The 19,401-nt window shown below is 39.3% G+C and overlaps 1 protein-coding gene across 2 annotated transcripts in view; it reads right to left on the bottom strand.

The window, feature by feature from the left end:
• Positions 1-19,401, bottom strand: part of CDH13 (cadherin 13) — a 446,793-nt gene that overhangs the window by 260,829 nt on the left and 166,563 nt on the right. For both annotated transcript variants that reach the window (XM_005428754.2, XM_031063408.1), the window contains exon 4: positions 1,759-1,875. In XM_005428754.2, the coding sequence (XP_005428811.1) occupies positions 1,759-1,875 (117 nt within the window). The remainder of the gene's footprint in view (positions 1-1,758; positions 1,876-19,401) is intronic.

Below are 19,401 nucleotides of genomic sequence, written 5' to 3' on the forward strand. Positions count from 1 at the left end.
TGGGGTCAGCATCAGTGAGGATTAATTTTCAAAAAGCACCATCCTCAGTTAAAGTGAGGAGAACCACCACATGCACAGAACCATCACTCCAAGTTAGTCTTAGAAAACATTTCCATGGTGCAGTGGAGAATAACCTGCCAGCGGAAGTACAAAATAATCCTGCATCCCACTGCTTTGTATTTCATTTGACTTCATGTGGACAAATAAACCGGAAAAGCAGCATACGGAGAGAGACTAAAAATTGAATATCATATCCCAGTGCTCTATCAGCAGGAGCTAAACAAAACACATCAATAACAGCCAAGAGTTGTAGCCTGGGCCATCTGGTCACAAAGGTTGTATTAAAATGTTTTAATCTCAGGGTTCTCCCTCAGGCACAAAGGCACAATATGCAAAACCTTAAATCCTGCTAAAAGGTGAGATTTCTCCACCTACAAACACAGCATGCCTAGGATAGTTATTTAATTAAGAGCTACCCTAGTGAAGGGTGTGGAAATGGCAAGGCAATAATCCAATTCCTGAGTGGGGATGCTGGAAAGCCAGGAACAGCATAGAGAACAGGCTTGACACATGTACTTCCTTGTTAACCTAAATACTAATTGAAATTTTTGTAATTAATTTGAACAAAACACTGTTTTCACTAGTCCAGCGCAGTATCTCCTTCCTGATATACATATATCAAAAATTCATGAAGGAAGTCCTCTAAAATTGCTATTTTTTTTTCCTTTATGGTGTGTTTCCTAACTGTGAAATAAAACTCAATTAATTGTCCTCCCCCTGCTCTCCTCTTTCCAAACATCTGCCCTGCTCCCCACTAAGTGCTAATCAGCATTTCACCTGTTGGCTGCTGCAATCACTTCCAAACAACCTTGTGCAATTCCAGCCAGCACAGCATGAGGTGGAGAGCAAGAGGAAATCAGGACAAATTAATAAACCACACTGGCAATTTGCTAAAGCAGGGGAAAGGAGGGGAAAGTAAGAAAGAAAGGGAAAATAACACACTGGAAACCTGATTTCCATGTGAACTCCCAGACAGGATCACATGGTGGCACCACACAGAACAAGTCAAAAATCTGAAATTATCCTTATCATCCATTCCATGCAGTCAGGAAAGCTTCACATTCCTTCTCATTTTTGAAACTCTGTTATAACATGCAAATTACTCATTCTCTGGATGTTTTGCATCTTCCCCAAAACGCCACAGAAACCACACTAATCTGCAATGTCCTTCTGCAGGGATTACAGCACAGCAGAGATGGCAAAGGGTTTTTTCCTGAGGTTCAGGAAAAACCAACGCCAAGCAGGAGCTGTGATCCACAGTCCTTGTGGCTTCTGAAGATGAGCCCCAAAATATTTTGGAAGAGGAAATAAACACGTTCCTCACACCTTACAGAAGTGAGCAACTAAGTGAATTTTTAAAAATTCATGAAGCTATGGAACGTTGATAATAAATATCGAAATTTAAGGGAGGGAGATGAACAACTTTTCTCCAACTTGTGCAGGATCTGAAACATGTACAGGAACCAGAGCTCTGAGTTACTACAGACATTCATTGTGGTTGCCAAGACCTCACAGCCTGTCTTGTAAAGAGACTCAGGCTGTGTGAGATCTAAAAATTCAGTTTTCACAAGCAGAAGGGATGGAAGAGGGTAGGAAGAAATCTGGAATATTACTACCAATGTGATAGGCACTGCACAAGTATAAGAGTAATAGATCAATTACTTAATATCAACATTTGATCCCATTTTGTTGACTTACCTTGCCAACTAATCTGGGGAATGGAGGTCTTTGATTTTCAGGAATTAGTATTGGAGTTGCCAAAATAGCCCTTTTTTGTCTTGGAATTCCAAGGTTGCCTTCTAGTTTTAAGATTTCCTGAAAAAGAAAAAGACCAATTAGTAAAACTTCCAGATATTCAGTTGTTATTCCCTTTCCCTGCACCTTTAGACAAAATTTCCATGAACCACCAGATTCTAAGTTTAGTATTATAAATTTTCCAGCAATTAGTGATAACATATCAAAGCATGTATTTCATCTTTCGGGTTACTGCACTTTTTTCAGTGGCAGTAGACAGCCCGTATTGATTTTGTACTCATGTAAACAAGTTATAAACCTAAGGTGTGTCTACAATCCTAAACTGATAGCTGATTAAATCATAAACCTTTAGCAAGGTCTGGTTTACCTCAGATACTTGCACAAGACCAGTCAAAAGCCACATTTCAAATGTTTTTAGAGAATTGTCTCTAAAGATATAGATGGTGATATCTCTGAAGACATAGATGAGGATAGACATCATCTACACTCAGTCACTCCTCAGCCCAGGCTTTCAATCAAACAGAACAAAGTGAATTTGCAAACACAGTCTACAGGTAATGAACACTCAATAAACACCAAAAGCTTACCACTTCAAATCAGACACCAAAGCCCAGGTGTAACTTCAAATATGAGCTAGTAAGTTGTTGGTGTTGGATGTTTTGCTGTGCTGGGGTTTGCTTTCTCTTAGAGAAAGCTTCATGCTATGCTCTCAGACAGAACAAAAATAAAAGTTGTGTGTACACAGGACTCCTTTTTCTGCTGCATTTTCTGGAACCTTTTTTTTTCTACCTGAGCTTCAGGCAGTTCAGCACGTTATGAGCTACAGTGAACTCTCCACAGTGGCCTCTGGCCCCTGGAAAACTCTGCCCACCACACCTTTGCTTTCTCTTCCCTTGTGCTCTCTGATCTGCTCAGTGCTCTCCCCGCAGGAGCTGCAGCTTCCCAGAGACCTCTCTCCTTCCTCTGCTTCCTCCCACAGCCTCTGCTACTCTCCTCTCCAAGCACAGTTACTACCAAGGTCAAAAAAAGCCTCTCCCCATCTCCCAAAGCTCTCCCTTGATCCTTTTTTGGAAGAGGAAAAAAAAAAACAAAAACAACAAAAAACCCCCACAAAACAAACAAACACCCACAAACAAATGAAACAAAACAACCAAAACCTAACAACAAGAAAAAAGTCCAGATTTGTAGTGTATTGGGGACTGTGGAACTGAAAAATATTTCAATCACTTCTTTTCATTTGGGTTGTCATGGCAGTTTTATTAAAAAAGCACTGTTTGAATTAAATGTCTCATTCCAGTAAGGCAGCTATATCCTACAGATAACACTTTGCTCTCTTAATGCACAAACTCCAAACCTCAAAGTTTTCAGCCAGTTCTGGAATCCATGTTGTTGTTTTAACAGCTGATTCTTCATTACACAATGAAAGCTCCATCCCTAGGCTGTGTTTTTATAAAATGTCAAAGCTGAATGAGTTCTATTGGTGGCACAATCTTGGATCCATCAGCCAAGTTCTCCACAGCTGCTCCTGCCTCCATCTGTGACAACTCCTCCCATCCAATGAGCCTCTCACTACACAACTCTGCTCTACCTCTGCTGGCTTTAGCATCATTTCTCAAATTTGACAACAAACAGGAGCAAGGGAAACTCAAGTTTTCACCAGTTTGCTTTAGTCATGATAAAGTCAAAGAGCAGTGGGAACCACACAGGGAATCTCTTCTCACAATGCTGCCAACTTTCATAACATTTTGAGTCTCCCCTGGTAGAGTTCCCAGCTCTCCCAAAGGCTTTGCCATTTCTCTCTAATCTTTCGCTCTGAAGGCCACTCAGGTCCCTGCTTTTGTCTTTCAACTCCTCTCCCAAGAGTTTTCCTTAATAAAAATTCATGAGAAAGTTCAAGATAAAAACAGTTGAAGTGTCAAATGACAAGAGCTGAATCCTGTCCAAAGGCAAACGCACAGAGCAGTAAAGCTTCAAAACCACACTGTAAACACAGAGGGGCTGGCACGTGCCTGAGACCATCCTGAGGAGCAGGGGTGACTCCCAGGATGGACACAAGGAAACCCCAGATCTTCAGCTCAGCAGCAGCAGCATTTATCTGATCACATCTTCCAGTCCTGCTCCTACTCTTGTGGTTTCCTTCAGCCCAGGGAGATGTGGGGATTTGAGACAAATCTGAATGTCAGAGACCTGGGAGTCTTTGCAAACGAACAAGACACTCAGATTTGCTTGTCTTTGTGTCATGGCAAGGTTTGGGTTGAAAGGGACTTTAAAAGCCAGCTGGTCCCACCTGCAGTAAGCAGGGACATCTTCCACCAGATCACTTTTCTCACAGTCCCATCCAACCTGAGTATGTCACATTTCTTTCTGTGATAGTTTGAGTAAGAAAAGCAATTTCCAGACTGTTCAACATCTAGGGCTCACAATTTTGGTAGCCATAGACCCATAAGCAGTTAGACCCATCACTTGCCCATGACAGGTTGTCCTTACACTTCCCAAAGGTTCTCAAATGGAAGAAAAACACAAATTATATTCAGTTAGTCATTAATATAAAGAAGTGAAGTTCTAACTTAAGGCCTTTAAGTCCTATTTTAAATCTGGATTTCTAAGCAAAACTTCAGAACAGCAACAAAAATAGAATTATTGTCTTTTTTTTCTAACAAAATTATTCTTTTTCATGGAGAAGGAGGTTCTGCAGATTAAGCACAGAAATGTAAGCCACTTCCCTGAGTGTGTTTCATATTCTTCAGATCTCACTGTGTTTTTCTAAATAGTGATTTCTTCATGATTTCTTTCCTATGATCCCTGGTGTCTAACAGCAATGACTGATTAAATGACTGATGAAAAGCACCTCTAGGGAATGCAGGTAAGCAGAGGAGAAGAAAAGGTCAAGAGTACTTCACCAATTGAATAATTGACTGGTGTTTGTGGTTATCATGATTTCCACATTTGTAAGGAACTAAGAAAAAGGAAAAACGTTTTGCTTAGTGCCAAGCAGCTGCAACTGCAGGTTTGATCCTCAGTGAGTGTAAAAGAAGGAATCTGCCAAGGAATCTGACATTACATGTGCCCTTAACACCTGACTCAACAGCTGATAACTCTCATTCATGGATGGATATACTGGATATATAATAATTCTTACTGCATTCACCTATTTAATTTCTTGGAGAAGCAACTCACAAGGGATATAAAATTACTCCAGGTGGAGCTGGTAATTTTGCTTCAAAAGTTCTTAAAATATCAGGCTGGCATTGCCATGGGAGTGGTCTTTTGGACCTTGCCATGAGTAAACCCACAGAGTTCTCCATCACCTTTGCTGGAACAAGCCGACCAAAACCACAGAGGCTACAACACCTCCAAATGAGGAATTTTGGCCTGTCCCAGGTGGGTGTGTCCCACCAGCACCCAGAGAGATGATGGCTGTGGTCACATCTGCTTCTCCCACAGGTGCTGCCTTGTATGAAATACAGGAACATAAAAGTGTCTGTCCACAGACACCCATCCATAGGCAAAATTTAAAATAGATATAATATCATGAATACATGCCTACCTAAAAAAAAAGTGCGCCAAAACCAAAAATGCAATCTTTTTGATTGTTTCTGGTGGGGTTTTTTAAACAAAAATGGTAGGAGATAAATCTTATCAGGTTCGTTATTTTTACTGCTTAACTACAATTCCATATCTGTGATCATTGTATTTCACATGGTCAGTGGATTATGATCAGAATCCAACTATTACTTCACTGCCACCATTTCATAACCAACTTTTACACCTTCTTTCTGACTTCCTTAATTTCCCCTTCTAGGCATGGAATCAGCTCAGCCATAGTTTAGCTGATTCACTGACAAGTTTGATTTCCTGTTCCCAATAAAAAAGCACCAAACACAACCTCCTCATTTTCCCAGCATTTTGGCTAAACTTGAACTGGGAGATGCCAGCCTGCCCAAACTCCAACGCCATGCAAGCTGGAATTTCCCTGCATGCTTCAAGAACTCTTCTCTTTGTTTTGTTTTTCCTTCTTTTTACCAGGCCTTCTTGCAGGTCTTGAATATTTGAATGAATGGCCTGGTCACTCTCCAGCAGCACAAACCATTACTCTTGGCAAAGAAAATTTCATTAGAACTTGTCATGGGAATAGGGTGGCTGAATTCTGGGATCGATTTGTCACAATAAGGGTTGGAAACACTGCTGGAGTGGCAATCTGTAATCCACTGTGGTGACCAGAAAAGTGCTTCAGTTTCTTGTCATTTAGTTGATCTTATATACTAAGGTTGATGGTATAAAATGGGGTCAGCCCTAAATACAAAAAGTAAAATTAATTGGTTGCTTGTTTCATCTGAAACAGGGAATGGGGTGTGGTAATCTGCGGTATATTGGTTTTCCTACAAAATAACATCACAAAAAAACTAGAACTCTTTGCAGGTGAACTTAAGAAATAATTTTTATATAATTCTCTGTTGAAATTTTAAATCATGCTGTAATACTTAATTCCTTTATGTGTGTTATTTCTATCATCAGAATATTGTTATCATCAGCAGTATTGAAGTTAATTATTTCTAAACTATATGCCTAAACCAGAAAAATATTTTCACATGTCGGTAGTAATACAAAAATAAATCTCAGAAATGTGCTGGAACTTTAAGTTAATGAACAACTATTAAACAAATAATGAACTCAATGAATAAATTTAAGAAATTTAAAGGTCAATGGCATTCACACAAACATCTGCTCAAAAGCAGTCTGTCCTCAATGCCCGTAAATGTCACCCTAAAAATCACTTTGTGCTTGGGAAGAGCAAACCCAGTAAAATACAGCTGGCTAAGGGAAATTGGGTATTTCAGAGAAAAAAAAACTTCCAAGCTGGTGATGCATGGCCAGATACAATATCTAATGGAAATTGCTGGTGAAACTTGATTTAATTACTCTGGGTGTTCCTTCTATAATTGTTCCATAAGTGGAGAGGCAGAGCCTCACAGTGCCCATTTCTGATCCATCCATTAACTGCAGAGACACTTGGAGGTCTCAGCCCTCAGCTTTGCTCCTGGGCCCTCCATCTGCCTGGGCCAGGGGGATCTTTATAGGATGGAGGCTCCTGTGATCTTTAGAGGAGTCAAAAACAGAGATGAAAAAAGTTATTCTGGTTCAAACCATTTGGTCATGTGTAAATCAGAGCCATTTTGATGACAATATATTCTAGAGTGTTTTTGATTCATGGATGACAAAACTACGGTGGAGACACATCTGAATTTTTACCTTGTGAAATAATTCATTCCATTATTGCCCTGAACTTCTGCAGTATCTTTTTGATGGCAAAGTTCTGTATCTATTGAAATATAAGTTTCATTTATCTACACACCTGCCTTATTCTGTGACAGGGAAAAGTTTTTCTAAGATGAAAACAAAGTACCACTAACTTTGTTTTAGCCATGGGATTTACCTGCATGGAGAACAATACACTCTTCTTTTAAATTAACATTTCAGGCTTTTTTTGTCACCATTTAGAGAATGTTATTCTCATTTTCAAGCATATGTGAATCACCCCCTCTTACAGGAAAGCTCATATTGGTTCAACACTGCTCATTAAATATAATGAGGTGTCCCTTATACACAAACAACCAAATATGCTCTGACTGCCTCATCTGTCGAACACAACTGAAATACAGGCTTGAGAAGAAAGACAATGGCTGACCTTATGCCTCTGTCTTCACCAGGATACATTAGCAACACATCACTTATCATGGGTAAAAATACCCAATTCTCCATCCCTGCTGTGCTTACACTTGTAGCAAAGCAAATAAAACCAGACTGCTTTTAACAGCATGCCAGGAGAAATGAAAAATTCCTAAAGATGTCCCAAAACCTTCAGCACCTCAAATAAATGTAACTGAAATAAGGAAAGCAATTTTTGATGCCATTGCCTAGGTACAAAAGACTTAAGAAAAGTGTGCTGTAATAAAAATTTACATTAAAAATAGAGTGTTTTGGTTTGGTTTTTCTTTCACTTAATGAAATCATCTGCTTTTGGGTGAGATACCAAATTGCTACTGAAAATAGAAGCACAGTGGAGATCTGAAGCAATTAAAATCTTTCAAAAATCTGATTCTTTTGAGATTTAACCAAAGTCATGTGTAAAATACATTGCACAGCATGGACACAAGGCCTTAACTTCTTACTCTCAATATTCCTGCTCTCAATATTCCACTGAGTGGACTCATTTCTCTGCTCACATTGGAGGATCTCAAAATTCAAGAGTCCTTTTAACACTCAAAAAGGATAAAGAATGCCTAGAACTCAAATCTCAGTTCTAGGGCTGATAAATGAGTTAAAGATGAGTTTTTGGTGGGGCAATAACCAACATGATGCCACAAAATCTGTAGATCAGCAGCACAACAATGACAACACCAAATGTGGAATAACACAAGCAGCCAAGAACAAGCAGCTCCACATTTCCCTCCTGGGTTATAAGGACAATTTCTAATAAATAAAGTTTATTTCTTATGTGAAATAAATATTATTCACAGCAGAAGTTGTTTCACCTTGGAAAACCAGCTCTCTGTGTCTTGCTGCAGGGCAGCCAGCTGTGAGAGTGTGCAGCAAATTAACACATTTTATACCTTTATTCTGGGCTCAAGCGCTATGGAATCCACTGCATTATAGCAGGGCTGCACCAAAGCAATTCCATGGTACCCTAAAGAAAAAGAGTGTATGCTAAAGCCATGTGTGCTGTTAAATGGTGCAGCAGCTGCAGTCCCAGACCCCTGCCTGAATGGACACACAAGCCACATTTCTTGCCCTGTATTTTGTATTTTGGTCCCTTGAGCTGTGCAGTGCATCAGCTGGGCACCTCCAGGTGAATCCTGCTCTGTGCACAGCATTAATCACAGGGAGGACACCCAGCTATGGATCATCAATTTCCATTTACATTATGCTGAAAAACAAAACAAAAAAAAAAAACAAACCCATATTTGTTAAGAGTGTGAGAAGTGTGTTTCTAGCTGGAGCAATCCAGGTGAGTTTAACTGGAAGGGACGTTCAATAATTCCCATTGGAACTGGTACACTCTTGCATGTATTATACTGCAGTCATGTGCCTGCACAACTTCCTCCCTCCTTTCCTGCTCTACCAACTCCTAGCAAAAATAACTTTGCCCAAGAGCATAGAGCAGGGCTGTGTTGTGTTCAGATCACCATAAAAACTCTGGGTGTATTCTCCAAGGCCTGACAATGCATGCAGGGTGCTCCCCAGAGCTGCATTCCTGAGCTCTCCCGTGCAGGAGCTGCCAGGCTGACAAATGAAGCCGTGGTCTGTGATGAAGACAAAATGCCCACTTAGATCCAGGCTCCAGCAAAGCTCCTCAGTCACCAGGCTGGATTTCAAGTCTGGTTGAAAGAAGAAATGTTAGTGCATTAATCCACTTCACTGCTTGGTCCAGCTACTCGGAACAAATTAATTAACAGGCATTAACTGAGTCCCGAAAGCTGAAATCATAGTGAATTAATCCACTTCACAATTTGGGCTCTAGTTTTACTCTTCAACACAAATTAACAGGCAGTAACTGCCCGACAGCAGCAGCTTAACTCTGTTGTGTGGCACAATAAAGAGACAGTGCTGTAGTGCCTTGTGGACAGCTTTTCATTATCACCTGAGTGCTGCTGGGCTTCCTGCTGCACCCTGGCTGCATTTTTCAAAGGTGAGAATACAAGACCTTAACATGCCCTGTGTTATTTGTTCCCACCACAGTGACCCAATTAAATTCACAGGACAATGTCTCTTAGTTCTAAACCTTTCATTAGTCTGGACAGTCTCAAAGATCCACACAGTATATTACTAAAGAAGAGAGCACCCAGTTGAAGTTCTGACTTGGATAAAAGGTGTCTAAAATTCACATGCAATGAGCCAAGTTTTAAAAAGTGTTAATTCCAAGACACATCAAAAAAAAAAAAAAACAAACCCAGTCATTCATTCAAATTTGACTTCTAGATTTGATTTCTGCTGAATTTATAAAATATGCTGGCTAGAAATAACAACATTGCTTTGGTTTTGCTGTATCTGTTTTGGGGTGGGAAATCAAAGCACAGCTTTTTTTGCAGAAAGTTCCCAAAAGAAAAGTGAAACATGCAAGACGGAGACCCAGACACAGGCTTGGACATCTTCTTGGATTCTCACATTTCTCCTTAATCACATGCTGGCAATTAAGCCTGCTTCAGGAAATTCAAAGAGTGTACCTGTCAGGAATCAGAGGCAAATTAATAGCTGTACTGGAACAGATCAATGATTCATGAGCTGTAACATCAAGCTGCTAACAATATTAATTGCCACATACTTCAGGGAGAAGAGCCTAAAATGGCAGGAGTCATAGTTTACAATGGTTTGAAGATGTTTTTTCTGGGTTATAACTGTAGAAACTACAGCCAAGTACACTTTACAATACATGAAATGTGACATGAGAGTTCCCAACTGTAAATCATTCCAGTTCATATGTTTGAATCCTGCCCTAACAACCTGCAGCCAGAGGAGCACAGAAATATTTATATTCCTCAGTTCACACCTGCTGATCTTTAACTGAGCATCTCCATGGTATGAGAACAGTCCCCACCTACAGAAGCACCAAGTAAACAGGTTTTATTAAAGTTTCCTGGCCAAGAGAAGGCAGATCCAGACTTACTCCTTGCATGTCATTTGCCTGGCAACTCCAGTGCTGCTTGTTTTTGTGGCATTGGCCATGGGCTTCCCACTCTGTGTTTCTGAGCAGTGGGAAGCAGAATCCAAGATTATTTAAAGGGAATGATGCTCTCAAAGCTGTCAGAGCAGGGCTGGAACACTCCAGTGCTCCTTGTTAACTCCAGTGCAGCGACTGAGCAGGGACAGCCAGCCCAGCAGCCGCAGGGGACAGAGCAGACACAGGTTCTCTATTGTTCTAATAATTGCTCCCACACACCTTCCAGTGAATGCTGTTATTTCAGCACTCCACAGATCTGAAAACCCTGCTCAGGTCTTGATTTCTAATCCCGTGTGTTTCTGAGAAAGAAATTATATATTCAAATGCATTCAAGAGCCTGGGCTCTGACCAAAGGAGATTATCCACCCCTTTATTTCCACTTTACCTTTTTGTTCATATTTCATATTTGTTCAGTTCTGTCAGATAAGTTCTATTTTTATCTATATGCATTTTCTTGCTCCCAAAGTAACTGAAGTCGTTAAAGCCAGACCTGTGATGTCTGCTGCTCCTACTGACACACTGGAATTTAAACAGGACAATTCTAGAACTGAAACCCTGGGTTCTCACAGCTTGAGCTAAATCAGCAATATTTCTCCACCCTCTCATAATTATCCATCATGCCAGCCCCAGAAGCACCTCGAGTGGACTGCATTTAAATGTTTTTATGGATTTGTAAGAATGTTTCTCCAGTTCTCATTGCACGTGCCAAGTACAAACTCCCGCCTCCAAACGTGACCAAAGCCCCTGTGTGTGTCAGAGCAGGCACAGCGTGCTGCTGCTGCAAAGTGCAGAATTTCCAAGGAACGTGAGGAAATTAATTCAACTCTGCATTATTCAACTTTGTTCACACCATTCCCTTTGGTATCCCAGCTCCAAAATCAAACCTTCAGCACTCACTGTGCTCGAGGGTCTGGCTGCTCTTGCCTGATCGTTGCACTGAGCAGTGAAGTGCAGCATGACTTTCTTAGCCTAAAATAGCTTTATTTTGCTGGAGCTATCTAATAGAGACAAGTTAATAAATTGCAGCCTTCCTAATTTGATACATTTTTGGTCCTGTTTCAGTTTACAAACTGTCCATTAGCAGACCCTGAAATCTGTGAACAAATACATTATCTACCATTATACGCAAGTTTTTCAGATGAGTAATTTTTGATCTTCAGATTGCTCAGGCAGTTGCTTGGAAACATTTGTCTGTATTAGTTACACAAGTCATGTGGCATTATTTGTCTTTTCAGATTGGATGGCTTCTGTGAATAAGCAACAGAGCATGAAATGCAAATTTCATGATATAAAATTCAGAACTTGCTTTTGGCAAGGATTTGATTTATTACATTTAGAGCACAAGATGAAAACAAAAAGGTTATCTCTGTGATCTGAATGACTTGATGGGAAGTGATGCCTGTGCCACTTGGAGGAGTAATGACATAAATTACAAAATCAAAAAAAAATGTAAAAGATGGAATGAGGTTTGGAATAGCTGCGCTGTGGAGAATGAACCCATGCAATGGAAATACTTCTGTTGATTAGTACTTTCCAGGGAATAATATTTTTCTAGATTAAAACATAGGTGGGTAGGTCAGAAAATTCATGGGAGCTCAAGTAAACTATTATTTTTCTTATTTTAGAATTTTGAGCAAGCAAAGAAATAGAAGCAAGTAGTTTTGTTCATATTGATGGTAACAGCCTGGTATCATTCAATAAGGTTGAAAAAAGTGTTCATTGGTATTTCACTGTACATTATACAAAATACAACAGAATCACTTTTCTACTGATTCTATCAGTATGAGGGAATTGGAAACTCACACATTTTCCCTTTTAACTTTGTAAAAGAACCACTTGTATTTGCCTAAGTGTTTCTGCACTGATAGTAACGATTTTTCCTCTCTATTGGATGTAACAATTTATAAAAATGAAATCATCGGTTTGAAACTAAATATGGAATTTTAGCAGCAGAGACTGGTCCTTTCAGTTGAAGAGAACCAAATATGGTCAAACAATGTTACTGAGCACACTCAGACTGTGATCCAGGCTACTTCTACCAACTATAAATCCCACATTCAAAATACAGCCAGAGTCCAGGAGACTGAATCTAACAAACCCTAAAGGAGGAAATAGTGTTAAAACAGTGAAGAAAAAGTTAGAAAATAACAGGAGGTTTTTTTTTCCCCAATAAAAATTTAAACCCAGAGTGCAAGGGCAGTAAAAATCATTTGCAAAGAAGAAAATATCTCTGAGGTTTTGTCTGAATTCTAGTGCCACAAGCAAATATAAAAGTGTTGGGTCTGATTTTTAATGACATTTGTGATAGTTGACAGTAACATATCCCACTGCTAATGAGGTAAAGTCTCTGCCTAACTTTCCTGGTACTCCCAGGCTTTCCCTGGTGCTTTTCAGGCTGGCAGCTTTGCCGGGAACAAATGCCAGGGTCCCAAACGACAGCCAGAGCCTGGCAGCTGCAGCCTGACTTCAGAACAAAATATTTGTGCCACCCATGATTTAAAACAGGCTCAGTTTTGAGAGGCCTGTGAGTAACCCATGATTAAGGTCAAATCTTTCTGCTGGCAGAGACATCCCTGAGTGTGTGTGAAATATGGGTGTGCAGTCCTTGGTTACTGTTTAATGCTCTGTCCCATAAATCCCAGCAAAGGAGCTCCACAGAGCCAGCCAGGAGTGGTGTCACACTCTGGGCACCTCTCAAAGTGCAGTCAGATGCCGAGGGGTTATTAATGAACTGTTCAAACACTGAAATGAACTTGTTTAGAAAACAAAGGTATCAGTTTGTATTTAAACAAAACCAAGTGCTTCAATAATCCCAAGTTTCTCTATTGCTTTCCATGTTTGTATAAAAAGTCACACATTTCTTAAACGCCAAAGAATCACTTTTTTGTCTCCATCCTTTCTCCAACACACATCTCATGCTCAGATGCAGATCATGCTCATCCCTTTTCAACAGCATGTTGTTCCCTTCATAACTGCATACAAAAACTTCCTTTAAGGAATATGAGCTTATAAATCATCACCCTTTGCCTGTGCTTTAAATCAGGCATAAAAAAAAATAAAAGAACAAGCATCCAGGGCTAAGATTAAAAGTTGGATTCATATTAAAGAATGGTGCCTTTTTAGCATTGAAACTGAAGCTGTAGATTATTCTGTGCTGATTAAGTACTACAGTGGGCAAAGGACTTTCTCATAATGAACACTGCTGTAAAACAATTTATCTACAAGAAAGGAAACAAGTTTGCATAATCCATTTATGGTTGATTCAGCTTTAGAGGAATTCGTTATATAAATATATCTCACCCTGGGGAATTGTTTTGCCAAAATAACTAATGAAAGTGTTTGAACAACTTAACACTGATAATTAATAGGGTTTTTCAGTATCACAATGGAAAATGACACCTTCCCATGTACATTAACCATCACATCAGTGACAGACAAGAACTTGGCAAACTCCAACAGCCGAACACATCAGAAAGTAGAAAATGAATTAATGAATTAGCAGATGCAAAATTACTAAGCTGGTGACATGTTTTAACTGAGCCTCAAAAGGTGTTTAACAATACTCCCTTAAAAAACACTCCATAGCTCAGTAATTACCAATTTTAAAAAATCTTAATTAATAGTTCAATTGCTCAAGTGACATCACGAATATTCTGCTATCATGCTGGAATGTTTGAGTAAACACTATCAAGTCCCATTACGTTGTTACCCACTTTTCTGGCAATCTCAAGCAATGTTTTAAGTTAAGGTGTCAATATTTAATCACCAAGAAGGATCACAAGCTCATCAATAATGCCTTGCCAACTGCAATTCCCTAGAGACTTAAAGCTTACAGTGAACTTCACCTGCTTTTGTGGTCACATAATTATTTTTATTATGCTTTGTGGCAATGTTGGCTGCCAAAAAAGGTTGTCCTAAAATCCCAGTGCGACAAAAATCAATTTTCAGATGCAAATGAGGGTGCCATAGGTGACATTTTTCATACCCAATAAATTGCCTGTCTGTGGCTTTGAACTAATGGACACATAAACAAGAGAGATTGGTGCCAAGGTATTGCATTATAATCTTAGTGAAGTTTTATGAGACTCATGCCAGAGGCTGCAAAGGGAAAATAAAGCAGAGGGAGGGGGCATGAACAATTTGAGAGAGGAAACCTGTAAGAATAGATTTATTTTTTATACAGTATTTTCTTTATTTTTTTCCTGAGCTCTCGTTTTCCATCCAGCTACTTCTGCCCCCCTCTCCTCCCTCCTTCTCTTATTTTTAATTTTAGGGCTCTTCATGACCCCTTCTGTCTGTCACAACTTTTATCTCATTATCATCCTACACTTCTCTTCTGCTCTGTCCCTTACCCATCTTCCCAATTTGTCTCCTAGAAAATTTATGCAAACAAAATTTCTTCCTGTCATTCATTTTTAATTCTGACAGCTCTGTGTCCATCTACCTCCACCTCCTTGAGGTGGTATTTAAAGTTTCTTAAGAAATACAAGAAATACACTGAAACTCTCGTTATCTTTAGAAACAACAAAGACTTTAAGTGAACTCTCTGCTCGTGTCAGGCATGGCTGCACTTCAATGAGGAAATCTGCATTTGCACCAAACAGCTGGGATTTCATAGACTTGTCTGAAGCTTATCCTGAATAATCTCCAAATTCTTGAGCCTGCAAATTTAGGTTGGAAGTCCTGTGAGATATTTACCCTCGCAATACAAATAGAAACAAGATAAACCCAATATTTTTATGCTGTGTTGATAGTATTGTTTCCAACTGTAGTTGAAATGAAAGATATGGTTGCATAATAGCTTCTCAAGCCTCTTCAAAATATGTAAGTAAAGTTCAAATCTTAAGCTTTTGAAACTTTAATCTTGGAATAAAGAACAATCTTTTTGTTATTTCACGTTTCTCTCCTGTTACAAAAACACGAATGATACTGAAATGGCAAAGAAATGAATCCTTCCTCAGACTTATCCCCATGCAAGGCCTGAATAATAATTTTAGGGAAATATCTGGAAAATACCCATTTCGACCTATCATCGCTCATCTTTAATAACATTATTGCTGCTGATTCTCCTTAGCTGTTTTGAGGTTTTTTTGGGGTAGAAGAGAGGAAAAGTGCACATTTCCTTCCTCCTGCAAAATCAGAGCCCTCTGAAGCCAAGAAACCACTGCCCCTTGTCTTTGCCCATCAGCATCATGTTCAGAAGTGCTAAGATAATGCTCCTAGGCACAGGGGGGGATTGTTGGGGTGTCCTGTGCAGGGCCAGGAGCTGGACTTTGATGATCCCAGTGGGTCCCTTCCAATTTAGGAGATTCTGTGACCATCAGCATGACAGCGAGGCAGAGCTGGTGTCTCAAACTGTGCAGGCACAGCTCTTTAAAGACAGCTTTAAACTTGTGTTTATGCCCCTGCTCTGGTTGGCCAAAGAGCATCAGAGTATTCCCCAGAGCCAAGAGTTTGTTCCCATTGCCAGAGCAACGCTGGGCAAGGCTGGAATCCAGGGCAGAGTGCCACAGCCTTCCCCACCCTGCTCTTCTGAGAAGAGAACCCATGGTGGAAAGTGTGGAACACCCTGTTCCCTGCCTTTTATGGTCACCACAGACATCTGCTGCCCAAGGCAGTGAATATCCACAGCTCCTCTCTCTTCCTCACTCCATTCCTGCATGGCTTGTTAGCCCTGCAAACATTCAGAGAGTCTTTAATTCCAAAAGTCCACAAGTGACTTCAGTGGCCAAATTCCCTGGTCAGGTTAATTATCTCTATCACTGCTGGCAGTGCAGGAAGTGTCTGATAGAAAATTCCCAGGTGGTGGAGAATTTACCTTCTAGTAAATTTACACCACAGAGCAGTACCGCAGTCTGCTCCTCCTCCAAAGCACCAAAGGTGCTTCAGAGTTGCTCACACCACAGGTTGGTTTTAATGTAAAACTCAGCTTTACAGTTTTGCAGTACTTCTGGAAGCAGCTACAAGTTGTATGAATGAAAGAAATCCATCCTTAAGGCTACAAAATAGGATTTTACTTCTGAATTATGTTTGACCAGCTCATATCTCTCAGCAGCAGGATGTACCAGCCAAAATACCAATTCAATCACATTCACCAATTCAGCCATGTAAAACAACAAACTAAACTTGGAATAACTTCCTAGATGCCAGGTATATTAATTGAAAGTACATCAGGAGCAAAAGGTGTACAAAGAAGTTCAGAGAAATAAATGTTATGAGAGCTGGTTCTACAGTCCTGATCTCTACTGCCACCATCCAAAGTTATTAATTTATACCAAAAGTTAATTTAAAAATAGATTATATAAAGTAGCATAGTTTTATGAGTCATTATTCAACATAGAGCTCTAGGACTCATTCATTTAAATTGTATTCCACCTGTAAATATTAAATACTTAAAAATACTGGGATAAATTGATGTAGAGTTGCTTAAAGGTTCTATAAATGGCCCTGTACTATGTCACTTTTCCAAGTGTCTGCTTTGTTGACAGTCACTTTATTCCAGTTTCCCTGTAGTGAAGATGAAACAGCCACCTAAAAAAAACCTCTCGTAATTAGAACAAGGCAGGTACTAAACCTATCCCATGGCTTATCTCTGTATTTGTAGCTGGAGTTCATTAACTTGTCAGCACTGATTCCTTTTGAATAGGAAAGTGAAATGAAAAAATGACGTGCAAATCAATATCAACTGTTAAGCCGTGTTCTCATTTAGCGCAGTGTCAGATATGAAATATTGAGAATCAAAATGAAAATTTCTGGTGGAAAAACATGCTTAGTGTGCCATTTTTATAAGACAATTATTGCAGTGAATTAAGGTACTTGTCATCCCATGGTGAAAGTTAAAATATTCTAAACTTTTTTTGTTTTTTTCAGATTTTTTTAAACAACATTCAGCTTGATAAATGGAAGTAGCATTTAAGAATGTATAATTCATGCTTATTAGCTGAGATAAAATCCATGTAGCACATTCACATATATCTAGAGAGAGAGAGATATCTGCTTAAATGAGTCTCACAGAACTCAGCATTCCATCACAGTTCCACTGATATTTTTGAAAAATTCACTTCACACATTTAAATCCGTTATCAGAAGATTACAAATTACTCTCTTTGGACTAGATAACAATGATGTTAATGGGGCGCCAAAGTGTGGATTTTTTTTTTTTTTTTTTTTTTTTTTTTTTTTTTTTTTTGGTTAAGGTTGGGATTAAATGTGTGAGATGGTGTTTTTTGTTTGGATTTCCTCCTTAGCAGACACCTGTCTATTCAAACTAAGAAAAAACCCCACCTGTAACATGCTTATTGAGTAACTCCAATCTTCTGCAGGGATCAGACACAGAGAGGTATCAAAGTGAAGACTGTCAGTAGTAACCCTTCTTCCTTTTGCCCAGCTTGGGTTTCCTTCTAGAAGCTCTTTGCTGTATTTCCTGCATGTATTTCCTAAAGCTACAATTTTTGAAGCAGAAATGCCAATGCAGGAGGCTTTTGCCCTCCCTTCACTCCTCTAAGCACACATCCTCACTGGAAACCAGTCTTATCTTCCCACTGTCTAGACTTGAGGTTAATTCACGTTATTTTCTCATTTTATAGTTTTAAAGAATGAGTTTTAATCAAGCCACTTATCTAATTCACAATTGTTCAGAAACATATTTCCCATTAATGAAATGATCCTAAGTGCAGCCTAATGCACTGAGTGCCAACAAAAAGAAAAGACACAATAATTAGCAGCACTGACAAGAAATTTGGAAAGCCATTAAATAAAACCAACAATTTCTCTCCCCCAGTCCTCCAACCATAACTCTTCCATATTTTTATACCACTGGAAGCTACAGTAATTATGTTCCTCAAGTAAACCATCTACTTTTCTGTTTAGTAGACAAAAATTAAAGGAACCCTTTCCCTTTTGTACTTTTAATGTATTCCCCATGTTTTTCCTCTAATTGAATTAAATATGATGTGTTAAAGAAGGAAACGTTTCCATTTGGGATACAGATGATTGAACTTTTCTGGCAGATGTTAAATTTAATAGACATCATAGGGCTGAACAGAATCTCCTTTATGTTATTTACAAATTTGAGATATAATTTTAAAGTAATTACAGTCAGTACACAAAATCTGGGATTAAAAGCCACTGAATAAATGTGAAACTTCTGAGATCCTCTGAAGAGCTGCTTGATCAAAAAAACATTAATTTTGCAGGGATTCAGCTGAAGGCAGAAGCGACATTAAAAATAACTGAAGAGGTTTTTTTCCCTGTTTCACAGACACAAAATATAACTGGCAGACTGTGACTACCCACTAACATTATGCACAATTAATATTACATAGATCAACTTGATGCTAATAGTATCCAATAGAAAGGACCATACCATATGATAGTCCCACTAATGCATTCAGCTTTCCTGGCAATTAAACAACATGGAAGCACTAACAATTAACATCAAGGTCACCCCCAGATAAATTCTGATTTGGACACTCCTCACAGCAGATTTATGAGTGGATTCAAAGCTCATTAAAGCTGGTGGAATGACTCCTGTTGACTTAATGGGGATTGCATTTGGTGCATGCTTGCTGTGTTTTCCTATGACAGATTAATTACACGGTTTTGTGAATAATCAGGCCTAAAATCAGCCCTGTAACTTAAAGCTCCAAGCCTTGCTCACACACTCGTGTAGCTTTGTCAGTGATGAGTTTGAGTGTTATAGATGTGAGCCAAATTCAGAGCCAGATCACCCCCAGCTTTGACTTTAAATCTTTAAACTAAAGTTTTAACATCCCTCTCCTTACCTCTGCCTGAATTCTTGATTTGAGGGTCAATTTTGAGGGTCAAGTCTGGCTTTAATGACCAAGCCAGCTTCAAAAGGGTGGTTGTTG

The sequence above is a fragment of the Geospiza fortis genome, unplaced genomic scaffold, assembly GCF_000277835.1.
Source record: "Geospiza fortis unplaced genomic scaffold, GeoFor_1.0 scaffold1081, whole genome shotgun sequence".
Lineage (NCBI taxonomy): Eukaryota > Metazoa > Chordata > Aves > Passeriformes > Thraupidae > Geospiza > Geospiza fortis.